The sequence below is a fragment of the Myxine glutinosa genome, chromosome 9, assembly GCF_964187855.1.
Source record: "Myxine glutinosa chromosome 9, kmMyxGlut1.1, whole genome shotgun sequence".
In the NCBI taxonomy this organism is placed as follows: domain Eukaryota; kingdom Metazoa; phylum Chordata; class Myxini; order Myxiniformes; family Myxinidae; genus Myxine; species Myxine glutinosa.
In genome coordinates this window covers 17,627,145-17,642,915 of record NC_136269.1, presented here as the reverse complement: position 1 = coordinate 17,642,915, position 15,771 = coordinate 17,627,145, and the positions used below count along the sequence as shown (strand labels likewise).

At 40.9% G+C, this 15,771-nt stretch overlaps 1 protein-coding gene across 3 annotated transcripts in view; it reads right to left on the bottom strand.

Moving 5' to 3' along the window:
• The window catches only part of TARBP1 (tRNA guanosine 2 -O-methyltransferase TARBP1), a 202,766-nt gene that overhangs the window by 83,399 nt on the left and 103,596 nt on the right, over positions 1-15,771 (bottom strand). For all 3 annotated transcript variants that reach the window (XM_068129542.2, XM_078784136.1, XM_068129544.2), the window contains exons 21-22: positions 14,438-14,558; positions 5,874-5,987 (exon numbers count right to left, since the gene is read on the bottom strand). In XM_068129542.2, the coding sequence (XP_067985643.2) occupies positions 5,874-5,987; positions 14,438-14,558 (235 nt within the window). The remainder of the gene's footprint in view (positions 1-5,873; positions 5,988-14,437; positions 14,559-15,771) is intronic.

The window sequence follows — 15,771 nt, the reverse complement described above, 5'->3', positions numbered from 1 at the left end:
TCTCTTTCTCTTTCTCTTTCTCTTTCTCTTTCTCTTTCTCTTTCTCTTTCTCTTTCTCTCTCTCTCTCTCTCTCTCTCTCTCTCTCTCTCTCTCTCTCTCTCTCTCTCTCTCTCTCTCTATATATATATATATATATATCTCTATCTCTCTCTTTATATATATATATATATATATATATATATATATATATATCTCTCTCTCTCTCTCTCAACAATGGTCGGAGGTCCTCCATCTCAAACAAGAGGTCAGCATGGTCTCTCTGGACACGTCTAAGGTATTTCACATGTCTGCAGACATACTTCTCTGCTTGACAAGCTTGACAAGGCTGTGGTATGCGAGGCCCCCTTCACAGCTGGATTTTTGACTTGAATTACATTAAATCCAAATCTCTCAACATAATTAAAATCTAATGTGATGAGGTCGAAGCACAAGGCCCATCACTGTCACAGCACAAACAGATTTTTATGACCTCTCCTCTGGTCTTGCTCCCTCTGCCCTCCAACCCTCCCTACTTCCTCCACAATGCACGTGTTCTTCCAGTAACCGTTGTCCTTCCTTCTCTGTCGTCTTCCAGGGTATCTCCCAGAAATCCTTTTTTGTTCTTGCTCCATAAATTACCATCACAGCTATGCCAAGGAAATGGAAAGGCCCATTTTTTGCATTCACACAAAGGCAGAGACGAGGAGACCTCAGAGTTTGTTTCCTGTCCATGGCTTGTACCTCATTTGTACCCCAGACAGTTTGATTAAAAGAAAGAAGAGAGAGGGGGTGAGGGGGGGTGGAGAAATTATCTTTCTTTTGATCTTCTTCTTAGTGAGTTGTATATTATTCGCAACAATCTCCTCACTCTCTGATTGTATAGCTAGGCCGGTATCTATACATCACCTAATGTTATTTTTTCCCGTTGACAAAATCTTTTTATTTTTTGCAATTAGGCAAAGATTGATAATTCTGTCAGCGAAGCGACGGGTCTTATATTCCAGTAAGAATCATAAAAATAATAACTGGAACGGCACTCGGTAGAGCGCATAATCTGCCAGGCAGAACAGTTTTCATGCACTTGTCTGCGCACTTGGACGCGGCCATCTTGATGATAGACCAGAAATCTAGACTCGTCACTGAAGTTCACGTGATTCCAGTGTCCTGGCTGCCATTGACGGTGCTCTCTGGCCCACTGCAATCGGCGCTGGCGGTGTTGTCTGGTCAGACGTGGCTTTCTCGGGGGACGCCTGGCATGATAGCCTGCTTGAACCAGTCGTTGGTTGACTAGCCTTCTGGATACAGGCACATTTGTCAGTTGCTGCCACTCAGCCCTAAGCCGATTAGCTGACTTGGTACGGCTATTGCGGACTAACCGGTGCAGCTGGCGATCATCCCTCCTTGTGGTTCTGCGGGGACGTCTTGACCTCGGTATTGGAGTAGGGACACCCCTCTGAGCATTTCGTTTCAGGATCTTTCACACCTGACCTTCAGTGATGCCATACTCCCGAGCAATAGCATGCTGTTTCATGCCGGAATTTCGTAAAGCCACCACTAAATGACAAACAGCATTGTCGAGTTGACAGACCATCTCCAGGGGAAGCGGAAATAACTTTTGTAGACGTGCAGCAGTTGTTTTCCACTAATACAGAACGCAACAACCCTTATATACCCGATTGTGAAGCCAATCGTCAAATGTACCTGTCCGTACATTTTGTCACACCACCTGTGATTTAATCCTGTTATTGACTTCTTGCTGCAACAGACAATCAGTGACATGGTTCTTTTAACAAAGAAATCACCGAAGCGTAAAAGAAACTCACCAGATTGATATACCGAGTTCAGAAAATAAACCCAAGTCAAGAAAAAAAAAAAATTCCATATTAAATGCCAAGTCTGTAGATGAAGTGGTATACCAGCCAAAAATGTTTTAATCGAATTCCTTATCCTAAAAATCTGAAATTGCATGCACATATATGACCCATTTCTATTGAAATATCAAATTTATGACATCATGGGTCACATGGATTGGCAGCCAAATTGGATTGAAGGAAATATTAAATAATTATATCTCTGAAACTGCTTACCCTATCGATGCGAATTTTTACAAATACCATCTAACACCATTGTTGCATATAGTTTGAAAATGATGACATCGTAGGTCATGTGGTTTGGCAGCCATCTTGGATAGAAAAACGTACCTTATCTGATTAACACGAAACTTCACAAACGTGATCCCCTACTCATACATATGCAGAGTATGCATTTTTGAGGTCATATGTCACGTGGTGTGGCAGCCATATTAGCTTGAAATCTGATAATTAAAAAATCCCTTCTCTGAAACCGCTCACCGATCGATGTGAAACCTGTCCTGGCTGGTGAAAATGTGATACTTGAAAACAGCTGAAGGGATTCAAATCAAACTTGATTATTTTTAGGACAGTGAACAAGGTCATCTACCAATTGAGGGACTATGCAGAGGCATATTGGTGACACGGTCGCATTGCTCAAGTTTTGACATGAATCGGAAAACAAACCTGTAGTTTAGCAGTACTTTGGCTCTGAATTTGTCCTGATCGCACATGCGCAGAGAGGAGTGAGATCATTGATTTACTCTGTCTGGCAGCGAAACAAAATTTAAAACCATTCCAAACAGGAACCTTACTGTTTTAGTGATGTCAAAAAGGACACAAACAATAGGCACGAATAACTAATGTAACATGTTAGATATGGTGGTGTTTGAAGACACCGCATTAACGGTGTAAAACATCTGGAATTTTATTTTTCAACAATCTTTAAAATCTTTATTTTATTTCAATTGAATTATATACTTGAACACTGGAGAACACAAATCACCTTTTTGGCATTTTCAAAAACCTATCGTCTGTCCGTCCGTCTGTACGGACTAAACCTCGCTTTTCTCAGCAACCACATGTCCAATTGAGAAGAAACTTTCAGGGTAGTCATTCATGGTTTCAGGGTAGTTTTCCTGGTCAAAATTTCGTGTCCATCGCACCAACAATTGCAGAGAAAAAAAAATTCATACTGATCGGATAAATGATGCTTGTCAAATTATGACATCATAACGAAGGCACCGATGACATTATCAATAACATATCTTATCGAACATATCATCATTATCATCATTAACATATTATATCTTTTTATCATTAACATTAAAAAGTTGCACCTTTCCTGGAGTAGTTTCAGAGATATAGTGTGCAAAGTTTTTCCAAGATGGCGTCTGTACTACGTGACCCATGTTGCCATAATTATCATGAAAATATTCTAAAGGAGGAGGCGCTCCTATGGTGAAAATTTCATGTCAATCGGAACAAGAATTGCAGAGAAAAAAAATAATTCTTACTGATCGAATCAAGCATTGTACTTGTCAAATTATGGCGTCATAATTAAGGTACCGATTACATCATCATTAATATATGATATTCCCCATGGGGAGTAATTTACAATGAGCCATGTTTCAACTTTTCTTCCATGCAGAGGTTTTGGAGATATAGAGGTGCAACTCTTTTCGATTTTTCCAAGATGGCGCCTGTACCATGTGACCTATGACATCATAATTATCATTAAAATATTCTACAGGAGGAGGCACTCCTATGGTACAAAATTAGTGTCCATGGGACTTAGTTACACAGGGAATTTTTTTTTCATCCTGATCAGATCAAGCGTTGTACTTGTCGAATGATGATGTCATAATGAAGGCATCATCATCACCACATCTTATTCCCCATGGGGAGTACTTGACAATGAGCCATGTTTCAACTTTTTCCATGGAGTGGTTTCAGAGATATAGTGGTACAAATTTTTTCCAAGATGGCGTCCGTACCACGTGACATATGACATCATAATTAAGAATAAAAAAATTATACAGGCGGAGGCGCTCCGATGGTAAAAGTCTGTGTCAATCGGACCAATGGTTGCTGAGAAAATGAATTGTAAAAATGCAGACAAGCCACACGTACGCACCCGGATGCCGAACCCTGCATTTGGCTTCGCGAATGGAGGGTAACAATTAACAGCAGCTTGTATGCACACACACATACACCTATATGTGAATGCACCTCAAAGCATGCACACACGAATGTGGATACTTTAGACCTGGGAAAGCTGTCCCACCTTCTGAAACCCGCATACAACATGCATTTTAAGGCCATTTTCCCTGCTAGAGCAGGGGTTAGCCTTGCGGTCCCCATGACAATCTTCTCCATTTTGCCCTGTTTTCTGCATCTCTCCTTGTTAACCCCCTTGCCCGCATTTCTTCTTCCACCATCTTTAGCCAAGTCTTTCTCGGTCTTCCCCGTCCTCTACTTCCTTCTACATTAATTTCCATCACTCTTCTCAACCAGTCACTTTCATCCTTCCTCAACACATGACCAAACCATCTCAACCTGTTCCTCTTCACAGCATCAATCACAGGCAATATTCCCATCATCTTTCGCAATTCATCATTTGTCTTCCTCTCTCTCAACGATACTCCGCACATCCATCGAACCATTCACATTTCCACCCTTTCCAGCCTTCGTTGCTGCTCTACGTTCATTACCCATGTCTCGCTCCCATAAATCATAACACTTCTCACACATGCAGCATACACCTTTCCCTTCAGCTTCAGCGACACTCTCCTCCTCATCAGCACGCCACTCCATTCCCGAAACTTCTTCCATGCACATCTCACTCGAGCAACCGTTGCCGAGTCTGATCCACCTTCTCCATTCAGCATGTCTCCGAGGTAGCAAAATGTTTTCACACCTTCCAGCTTCACGCCGTCTCCAAGATCCAACTCAACATTTCCTCCATCTGCAGCTCCCTCTGTGCACACCTTACATTTGAATGTAGCTGCCACACTGGTAAATGACCCTCTCAGACCACTACATTTTTGATGAACCCACTCAGCCCACATTGTACATTGAATGGAGTTCACTCCGACACCCTTCCTGCACACAGCACACGGCCACTTCCCAGTTCTTTCCACCTCACCACATGCTTTACCACTTGCCATCACCTTCGTCTTTCCGATATTCACCTTCAGACCTTTTGTCTCCATACATTCCTTCCACTTGTTCATATTTTCCTTCAGGCCATCCATACTTTCCGCAATCAACACCAGATCATCTGCATACAACAACTCCCATGGTAAACCCTCCTTTACGTTCTGAGCCAGCACCTCCATCACAGCTACAAATAGTAGTGGACTTAGTACCGACCCCTGATGCACTCCCACCTTCACCTCAAACTCACCACTGTTCCCGTCCTTCGTCCTTACAGCTGTGCGCGCTCTTTTGTACATTGCCATCACTACTCTGATCAACCATTCCTCCACTCCTAACTTCCTCAATGCCCATGTCAATACTTTGCATGGAACCCTATCGAATGCTTTCTCCAGATCAACAAACCCAAAAACCAACTTCTTCCTCTTCTCCATGTACTTCTCCTGCAACTGCCTCACAATGAAAAGCGTGTCTGTCATTCCTCTTCCTGGCATAAATCCAAACTGCATTTCGTCGATCTTCACTTTCTTCCTTATCCTCCTCTCCAACACCCTTTCCAATACCTTAATTCCATGCTCCAATAACTTTATCGCTCGGTACGAGCCACACTCCAGAGGGTCACCTTTCCCCTTGTATAGAGGGACGAGGGTACTCAGTTCCCAATCCACTGGAATGCGGCATATGGAAATGATAACCAATAACACACACACGCAACATTGTACAACAGCTACTGCAGATAAATATTTATGTTACGGACAGTTTTTATGAAGTCAACAGTTTAAATATTGGAAGACGTGATATTACCACACCCAACTTGGCAGCAAAGCAATCAAGACAAGTCATAATAGCACTTTTAGCACAATTCTGAGACAAAGTTGGTTTACCTCATTCATAGAAGGTAGGAGTAAAAGCAAGCATTGCCAAACACGATTTTGCTGGCGATGGTGGGCTGAGTTGGCAAAGTATTGTGGTTTCCTTTGGCAACCCTTCCTTTCGGCCTAACAAACACGTGTACATACACAACATTAAATGCGTGCGTACACACACACACACACACACACACACACACACACACACACACACACACACACACACACACACATTTAATTCAAATCCTTTGCTCATTTTCGCAATGTATATCTTATAAAAACATATAAAAACCAAAGCATGGTTTTCATGGTTTTCATGTCATGGTTTTCATCCCAATGAAAACCATGACACTTTCTTTGAAGCAAATGCTCAATAAGTCAAAGGCCGAAAGAATGAAGGGCACTCTCATTAAGATAAATTCACGTCTGGCTGAGATAAGCGTGATAAGTGTGGTCACTATTGCAAGAGATAACATTCGTAGACCAACAAAAATGGTAGACCAAAAAAAGGTAGACCAACAAAATGGACTCCATAAAAAAATATGACACAAATACACCAATACAGGACCGAGACAATGAAGCATCAAATACCTCAGAGTAAAAGAGGACCACCAAATATGTCACAAACAAATGCGCAAAACAATTAACAAAGAAGAATATCTATGTAGAAAGAGGCTGATCCTGATGACATATCTCATCCAGAGAAACAAAACCAAAGCCAAAAACCAACTCACAATACCAGGATTCCAGGACAGCTGCGGAATAATAAACTGGCCACAAGCAGAAATCAATAAACTAGATATCAAAACAAGGAAACACCTCACCATCCGCAAAATGTTTTACAAAAATCAATGCATCCCAAGAATGTACAGTCACGTGAAAAAGTAAGTGTAAAGTTTTGACTTTTTCAACATATTTCAACATACAGCTATTTGATCTTCATTTCAACAATATTGATAAATAAAGGTGATATAATATGACAAATATCATGAAACATTTACATTTTATAGTCCATTGTATAATTTAAATAAACATAAATGCAAATTTCGCATGTGGAAAAAGTAAGTACACCCTTGGCTCTAATAGGTGGTATTGCCTCCTTTGGCAGAAACAACCTCAAGTAGGCGTTTCTTATAACTGTCTGCCAGTCTCTGACATCGACTGGGTGAAATTTTTGCCCACTCCTCCATGCAGAATTCTTTCAGCTGTGCGATGTTTGAGGGGTTTCTTGCATGCACAGCTCGTTTCAAATCCCTCCACAACATCTCGATGGGATTTAGATCTGGGCTTTGACTTGGCCATTCCAGAACCCTCCATTTCTTTCTTTTCAGCCATTCCTTGGTGGATTTACTGGTATGTTTAGGGTCATTGTCATGTTGCAAGGTCCACCTTCAGTTGAGCTTCAACTCTCCGACAGATGGCCTCACATTATCCTCAAGCACCCTCTGGTACAATGAAGAATTCATCGTGGATTCTATGATGGTGAGCTGCCCAGGCCCTGATGCAGCAAAGCTGCCCCAAACCATAATATTTCCACCACCATGCTTTACAGTTGGTATCAGGTTCTTATGGTCAAATGCTGTCTTTGGTTTTTGCCAAACATGTCTTCTGGTATTGTGGCCAAATAGCTCTGCCTTTGACTCATCTGTCCAGAGCACATTGTTCCAGAAGTGCTGGTCTTTGCCGAGGTGTTCATTGGCAAACTTTAGTCTTGCCCTGATGTTCTTTCTGGACAGCAAAGGTTTCCTCCTGACACACCTCCCATGTAGATCAAATTTGTGCAGCTTCATTCTAATGGTAGATTCGTGCACTTTGACATCAACAGTGGCAAGAGCTACCGGCAGGTCCCATGATGACATTCTGGGGGGTCTTAGAGACTTCTTTCAGCATCTTGCGGTCTGCTCTCGGGCTGAACTTGCTGGGGTGGCCTGGCCCGAAGAAGTTGGCAGTTGTTTGGAATCTTCTCCACTTGTAGATGATCTTCCGGACAGTTGAATGATTGATTTCAAATTGTTTGGAGATCTTTTTAAATCCCTTCCCAGACTCGTAGGCATCTATAACCTTCTTTCTGAAGGCCTTAGTGATCTCTTTTGATCTAGGCATGGTGATGCCGCACACTTCAACAACAAAGAGCAACCCAAACTAAATGTCTGAGGTTTAAATAAGACAGGTTCCTCCAAGATCCTCTCTAACGATGTTCTAATCATTTGCACCTCAGTTGGTGCACCTGATTCTAATTTTAGGTATTTGAAGTAGTGATAAATATAGGGGTGTACATACTTTTTCCACATGCGAAATTTGCATTTATGTTTATTTAAATTATACAATGGACGACAAAATGTAAATGTTTCATGACATTTGTTATATTATATCACCTTTATCTATCGATATCGTTGAAATGAAGATCAAATAGGTGTATGTTGAAATATGTTGAAAAAGTCAAAACTTTACATGGGGTGTACTTACTTTTTCACGTGACTGTACCTGCAGAGACGAGAAGGAGGTAGCGGCCTGATGATGCTCAACCAAGCGCACAGAATGACAACTGTAGGATGGGCCGAACACGTAAAAGTGCAACAGACGACTGAATCCAATTTGTAATCAAAGACAAACAAACCAGAGAAGGTATGCAGAACTCACCTCGCAAAAAAAATCCAAAGACAAGTGCGAATGGTATATGTCACAAGAGAAACCGAAACGACAAGTATCGCCCTAATAAATGCCAAAAAAGGAAAGAAATACAGTGCATTCAGAAAGTATTCAGACCCCTTCACTTTTTTCATATTTTATTATGTTGCAGCCTTGTGCTGAAATCGTTCAAATTCATTTTTCCCTCTTCAATCTACACTCAATACCCCATAATGACAAAGAGAAAACAGGATTTTAGAAAGTTTTGCAAATTTATTAAAAAGAAAAAACTGAAATATCACATTGACATAAGTATTCATACCCTTTGCTATGACACTTGAAATTTAGCTCAGGTGCCTCCCATTTCTCTTGATCATCTTTGAGATGTTTCTATACCTTGATTGGAGTCCACCTGTGGCAAATGCAATTAATTGGACATGATTTGGAAAGGCACACACTTGTCTATATAAGGTCTCACAGCTGACAATGCATATCAGAGCAAAAACCAAGCCATGAGGTCGAAGGAACTGCCTGCAGAGTTCAGAGACAGGATTGTGTCGAGGCACAGATCTGTGGAAGCCTACAAAAAAAATTCTGCTGCATTGAAGGTTCCCAAGAGCACAGTGGCCTCCATAATTCTTAAATGGAAGAAGTTTGGAACAACCAGGACTCTTCCTCGAGCTGGCCGCCCGGCCAAACTGAGCAATCGGGGGAAAAGGGCCTTGGTAAGAGAGGTGACCAAGAACCCGACGGTCACTCTGGCTGAGCTCCAGAGATCCTGTGTGGAGATGGGAGAAACTTCCAGAAGGACAACCATCACTGCAACACACCACCGATGTGGGCTTTACGGCAGACTGGCCAGACGGAAGCCTCTCCTCAGTGAAAGACACATGAAAGCCCGCTTGGAGTTTGCAAAACTCCAATCAAGGTGTAGAAACATCTCAAAGATGATCATGAGAAATGGGAGGCACCTGGGCTAAATTTCAAGTGTCATAGCAAAGGGTCTGAATACTTATGTCAATGTGATATTTCAGTTTTTTATTTTCAATAAATTTGCAAAACGTTCTAAAATCCTGTTTTCTCTTTATCATTATGGGGTATTGACTGTAGATTGATGAGGGTAAAAATGAATTTAAACGATTTCAGTATAAGGCTGCAACATAACAAAATGTGAAAAAAGTGAAGGGGTCTGAATACTTTCTGAATGCAATGTATATAAAACGAAATATCAACAGGTCCACACCGACAACTGGGAAAACGATTAACGAGCAGGAACGAATAAAAAAGAGCTGGACAAATTGGGAGTACACAAATAAGGCTCTTTGGAATGGCTAAGGAGAGGGCAGCTCAACATGGATGGAGAACGAATCATCATAAATGCCCAAGACCAAGGACACCACACCAATGGCTTAAACAAAATGGCAGGACTGAGTCAATCTGACTACAATGTAAGATTAGTCACACAATGTAAGATTTTATTCCCCACAATGTAAGATTAATCCCCACAATGTAAGATTAGTCCACACAATGTAAGATTAATCCTCACAATGTAAGATTAAACCCACAATGTAAAATTAATCCCCACAATGTAAGATGAATCCCACAATATATGATTAATCCCCACAATGCAAGATTAGTCCCCACAATGTAAGATTAATCCTCACAATGTAAGATTAAACCCACAATGTAAAATTAATCCCCACAATGTAAGATGAATCCCACAATATATGATTAATCCCCACAATGTAAGATTAGTCCACACAATGTAAGATTAATCCTCACAATGTAAGATTAAACCCACAATGTAAAATTAATCCCCACAATGTAAGATGAATCCCACAATATATGATTAATCCCCACAATGCAAGATTAGTCCCCACAATGTAAGATTAGTCCCACAATGTTATATTAATCCCCACAATTCAAGATTAGTCCCCACAATGTAAGATTAGTCCCACAATGTAATATTAATCCCCACAATTCAAGATTAATCCCCACAATGTAAGATTAGTCCCACAATGTAAGATGAATCCCACAATATAAGATTAATCCCCACAATGCAAGATTAGTCCCCACAATGTAAGATTAGTCCCCACAATGTAAGATTAATCCCACAATGTAATATTAATCCCCACAATTCAAGATTAGTCCCCACAATGTAAGATTAGTCCCCACAATGTAAGATTAGTCCCCACAATGTAAGATTATTCCTCACAATGTAAGATTAAACCCACAATGTAAAATTAATCCCCACAATGGAAGATTAGTCCGACAATATAAGATTAAACCCACAATGTAAGATGCATCCCACAATATAAGATTAATCCCCACAATGCAAGATTAGTCCCCACAATGTAAGATTAGTCCCCGCAATGTAAGATTAATCCCACAATGTAATATTAATCCCCGCAATTCAAGATTAGTCCCCACAATGTAAGATTAGTCCCCCACAATGTAAGATTAGTCCCCACAATGTGAGATTAAACCCACAATGTCAGATTAATCCCCACAATTCAAGATTAGTCCCCACAATTCAAGATTAAGCGCACAATGTAAGATTAGTTCCCACAATGCAAGATTAGTCCCCACAATGTAAGATTAAACGCACAATGTAAGATTAGTCCCCACAATGTAAGATTAGTCCCCACAATGTAAGATTAGTCCCCACAATGTAAGATTAATCCCCACAATTCAAGATTAGTCCCCATAATTCAAGATTAGTCCCCACAATGTAAGATTAAACGCACAATGTAAGATTAGTCCCCACAATGTAAGATTAGTCCCCACAATGTAAGATTAGTCCCCACAATGTAAGATTAGTCCCACAATGGAAGATTAGTCCCACAATGTAAGATTAGTCACCACAATGTAAGATTAGTCCCCACAATGTAAGATTAGTCACCACAATGTAAGATTGGTCTCACAATGTAAGATTAGTCCCAACAATGTAAAATTAGTCACCACAATGTAAGATTAGTCCCCACAATGTAAGATTAGTCCCACAATGTAAGATTAGTCCCACAATGTAAGATTAGTCCCCACAATGTAAGATTAGTCCCCACAATGTAAGATTAGTCCCACAATGTAAGATTAGTCCCACAATGTAAGATTAGTCACCACAATGTAAGATTAGTCCCCACAATGTAAGATTAGTCCCACAATGTAAGATTAGTCCCACAATGTAAGATTAGTCACCACAATGTAAGATTAGTCACCACAATGTAAGATTAGTCCCCACAATGTAAGATTAGTCCCCACAATGTAAGATTGGTCTCACAATGTAAGATTAGTCCCAACAATGTAAAATTAGTCACCACAATGTAAGATTAGTCCCCACAATGTAAGATTAGTCCCACAATGTAAGATTAGTCCCACAATGTAAGATTAGTCCCACAATGTAAGATTAGTCCCCACAATGTAAGATTAGTCCCCACAATGTAAGATTAGTCCCACAATGTAAGATTAGTCACCACAATGTAAGATTAGTCCCCACAATGTAAGATTAGTCGTACAATGAAAGATTAGTCCCACAATGTAAGATTAGTCCCCACAATGTAAGATTAGTCACCACAATGTGAGATTAGTCCCCACAATGTAAGATTAGTCCCCACAATGTAAGATTAGTCACCACAATGTGAGATTAGTCCTCACAATGTAAGATTAGTCCCCACAATGTAAGATTAGTCCCCACAATGTAAGATTAGTCCCCACAATGTAAGATTAGTCCCCACAATGTAAGATTAGTCCCACAATGTAAGATTAGTCCCCACAATGTAAGATTAGTCACCACAATGTAGGATTAGTCACCACAATGTAAGATTAGTCCCCCACAATGTGAGATTAGTCCCCACAATGTAAGATTAGTCCCCACAATGTAAGATTAGTCCCCACAATGTAAGATTAGTCCCACAATGTAAGATTAGTCCCACAATGTAAGATTAGTCCCCACAATGTAAGATTAGTCCCACAATGTAAGATTAGTCACCACAATGTAAGATTAGTCCCACAATGTAAGATTAGTCCCACAATGTAAGATTAGTCCCCCACAATGTGAGATTAGTCCCCACAATGTAAGATTAGTCCCACAATGTGAGATTAGTCCCCACAATGTGAGATTAGTCCCACAATGTGGTGAGATTAGTCCCCACAATGTAAGATTGGTCCCACAATGTAAGATTAGTCACCACAACGTAAGATTAGTCCCACAATGTAAGATTAGTCCCACAATGTAAGATTAGTCCCCCACAATGTGAGATTAGTCCCCACAATGTAAGATTAGTCCCTACAATGTAAGATTAGTCCCCCACAATGTAAGATTAGTCCCCCACAATGTGAAATTAGTCCCCACAATGTAAGATTAGTCCCCACAATGTAAGATTAGTCCCCACAATGTAAGATTAGTCCCACAATGTAAGATTAGTCCCCCACAATGTGAGATTAGTCCCCACAATGTAAGATTGGTCCCACAATGTAAGATTAGTCCCCACAATGTAAGATTAGTCACCACAATGTGAGATTAGTCCCCACAATGCAAGATTAGTCCCACAATGTAAGATTAGTCCCCACAATGTAAGATTAGTCACCACAATGTAAGATTAGTCCCCACAATGTAAGATTAGTCCCCACAATGTAAGATTAGTCCCACAATGTAAGATTAGTCCCACAATGTAAGATTAGTCCCCACAATGTAAGATTAGTCCCCACAATGTGAGATTAGTCCCCACAATGTAAGATTGGTCCCACAATGTAAGATTAGTCCCCACAATGTAAGATTAGTCACCACAATGTGAGATTAGTCCCCACAATGTAAGATTGGTCCCACAATGTAAGATTAGTCCCCACAATGTGAGATTAGTCCCCACAATGTAAGATTGGTCCCACAATGTAAGATTAGTCCCCACAATGTAAGATTAGTCACCACAATGTGAGATTAGTCACCACAATGCAAGATTAGTCCCACAATGTAAGATTAGTCCCCACAATGTAAGATTAGTCCCCACAATGTAAGATTAGTCCCCACAATGTGAGATTAGTCCCCACAATGCAAGATTAGTCCCCACAATGTAAGATTAGTACCACAATGTAAGATTAGTCACCACAATGTAAGATTAGTCCCCACAATGTAAGATTAGTCCCCACAATGCAAGATTAGTCCCACAATGTAAGATTAGTCCCACAATGTAAGATTAGTCCCCACAATGTAAGATTAGTCCCCACAATGTAAGATTAGTCCCCACAATGTAAGATTAGTCCCCACAATGTAAGATTAGTCCCCACAATGTAAGATTAGTCCCCACAATGTAAGATTAGTCCCCACAATGTAAGATTAGTCACCACAATGTAAGATTAGTCCCCACAATGTAAGATTAGTCCCACAATGTAAGATTAGTCCCACAATGTAAGATTAGTCCCCACAATGTAAGATTAGTCTCACAATGTAAGATTAGTCCCCACAATGTAAGATTAGTCACCACAATGTAAGATTAGTCCCCACAATGTAAGATTAGTCCCACAATGTAAGATTAGTCCCACAATGTAAGATTAGTCCCACAATGTAAGATTAGTCACCACAATGTAAGATTAGTCCCCACAATGTAAGATTAGTCCCACAATGTAAGATTAGTCCCACAATGTAAGATTAGTCCCACAATGTAAGATTAGTCTCACAATGTAAGATTAGTCCCCACAATGTAAGATTAGTCCCAACAATGTAAGATTAGTCCCCACAATGTAAGATTAGTCCCCACAATGTAAGATTAGTCCCCACAATGTAAGATTAGTCCCCACAATGTAAGATTAGTCCCCACAATGTAAGATTAGTCCCCACAATGTAAGATTAGTCCCCACAATGTAAGATTACATTAAAATACATTTTAACTGCACAATCATATGAAATAGAAGTACGAGGCAGAGTAAAGAGGCACTCGAGTCAAGTATTCCAGAGTAAGTACCTTTTCCAGAAGTGCGTGAGTGAGTGCAGAAATAAAGAGGCTGCATGGAGGAAATGAGGAATTCAGAGCGCGAAGGAAATCTATGGCAACAATCCTCACCATTTGGTCATCGCGACTTTCACTGCAAAAAGCAGGGAGAGTAAGGACAGAATAAGCAACTCGGTGAATGAATGAATGAATGAATGATCGTTTTGAGGCCATTTTCCCCGCTAGAGCGGGGGTTAGCCTCGGTAAGCAATGATATAACAGTGGTCGTACTTGACCGGTCACTTTAGCTTTCATTGTGATAAACAACGACAAGATATTCGTATACTGCCATACATTCATTTCACGGCATTTCATTCCAACTTGCATTGTTAAATGCACAAGAGACCCACAAGCAACGGGGGACTTTTAAAATCACGTGATCTGCTCCAGAATGCTCGGCACACACATGAAGAAACCCCTAGACATGGCGGTCATCAGGGTATGTTAGCATATGATTGTGGTTCTGGCTCCTCAGGGTTAAATAATGCATCTTTGATATAATGAGAGTTATTCCTTAGGTATTTGTTCAGTTCAGCACATTGTAATACATGTGGATAAATATGCGTTGCATATGTATTAGATAGATGGTCTTCCCCGCCATCGTGTTTGTTTTCTGAGTATGTCTTGCATCTCTCTCTTGCATCTCTCTCTTGCATCTCTCTCTTGCATCTCTCTCTTGCATCTCTCTCTTGCATCTCTCTCTTGCATCTCTCTCTTGCATATCTCTCTATCTATATGTGTCTCTGTCTCTGTCTGTCTGTCTGTCTGTCTGTCTGTCTGTCTCTCTCTCTCTCTCTCTCTCTCTCTCTCTCTCTCTCTCTCTGAACAGGTTCAGGCCGGCTGTTTAGCCACCGTGGGACCGAAATGTCCCAAATTATAGAGCAATCTCTATCTAATGCACCACGGATCAGAAACGATACACGCACCTCGAGTCCAGAACCAATCGGGGTAAAGGGACCTATCACGATGCTACCAATAGCGTGAGGCCAGCAACGACATGCATCTCTCGTTCCGCTTGCCAATAAGATCAGGGCGATATGCAAATATGCAGATCAGGAGAGGAATACAAGCGGAGTTAGTGTTGGGGTGTCGGGGATAAAAGGCCTCATAATTATGCACTTTCTGTCGGACTCTTCATCGTTTAGTCTGGCTTGGCTTCGCTTGGTCAGTCAAATGTTGCTCTGAGGTCGGCCCTGGGCTCTCGTCTGGCTCGTAGCTCGGCTAACTGGTCGTCTCTGGTCTCCGTCTGATCATCCATCACCTTCTCCCTGTGATGGCGCTCAATCTGTGTATTGCAGTGCTTTGGC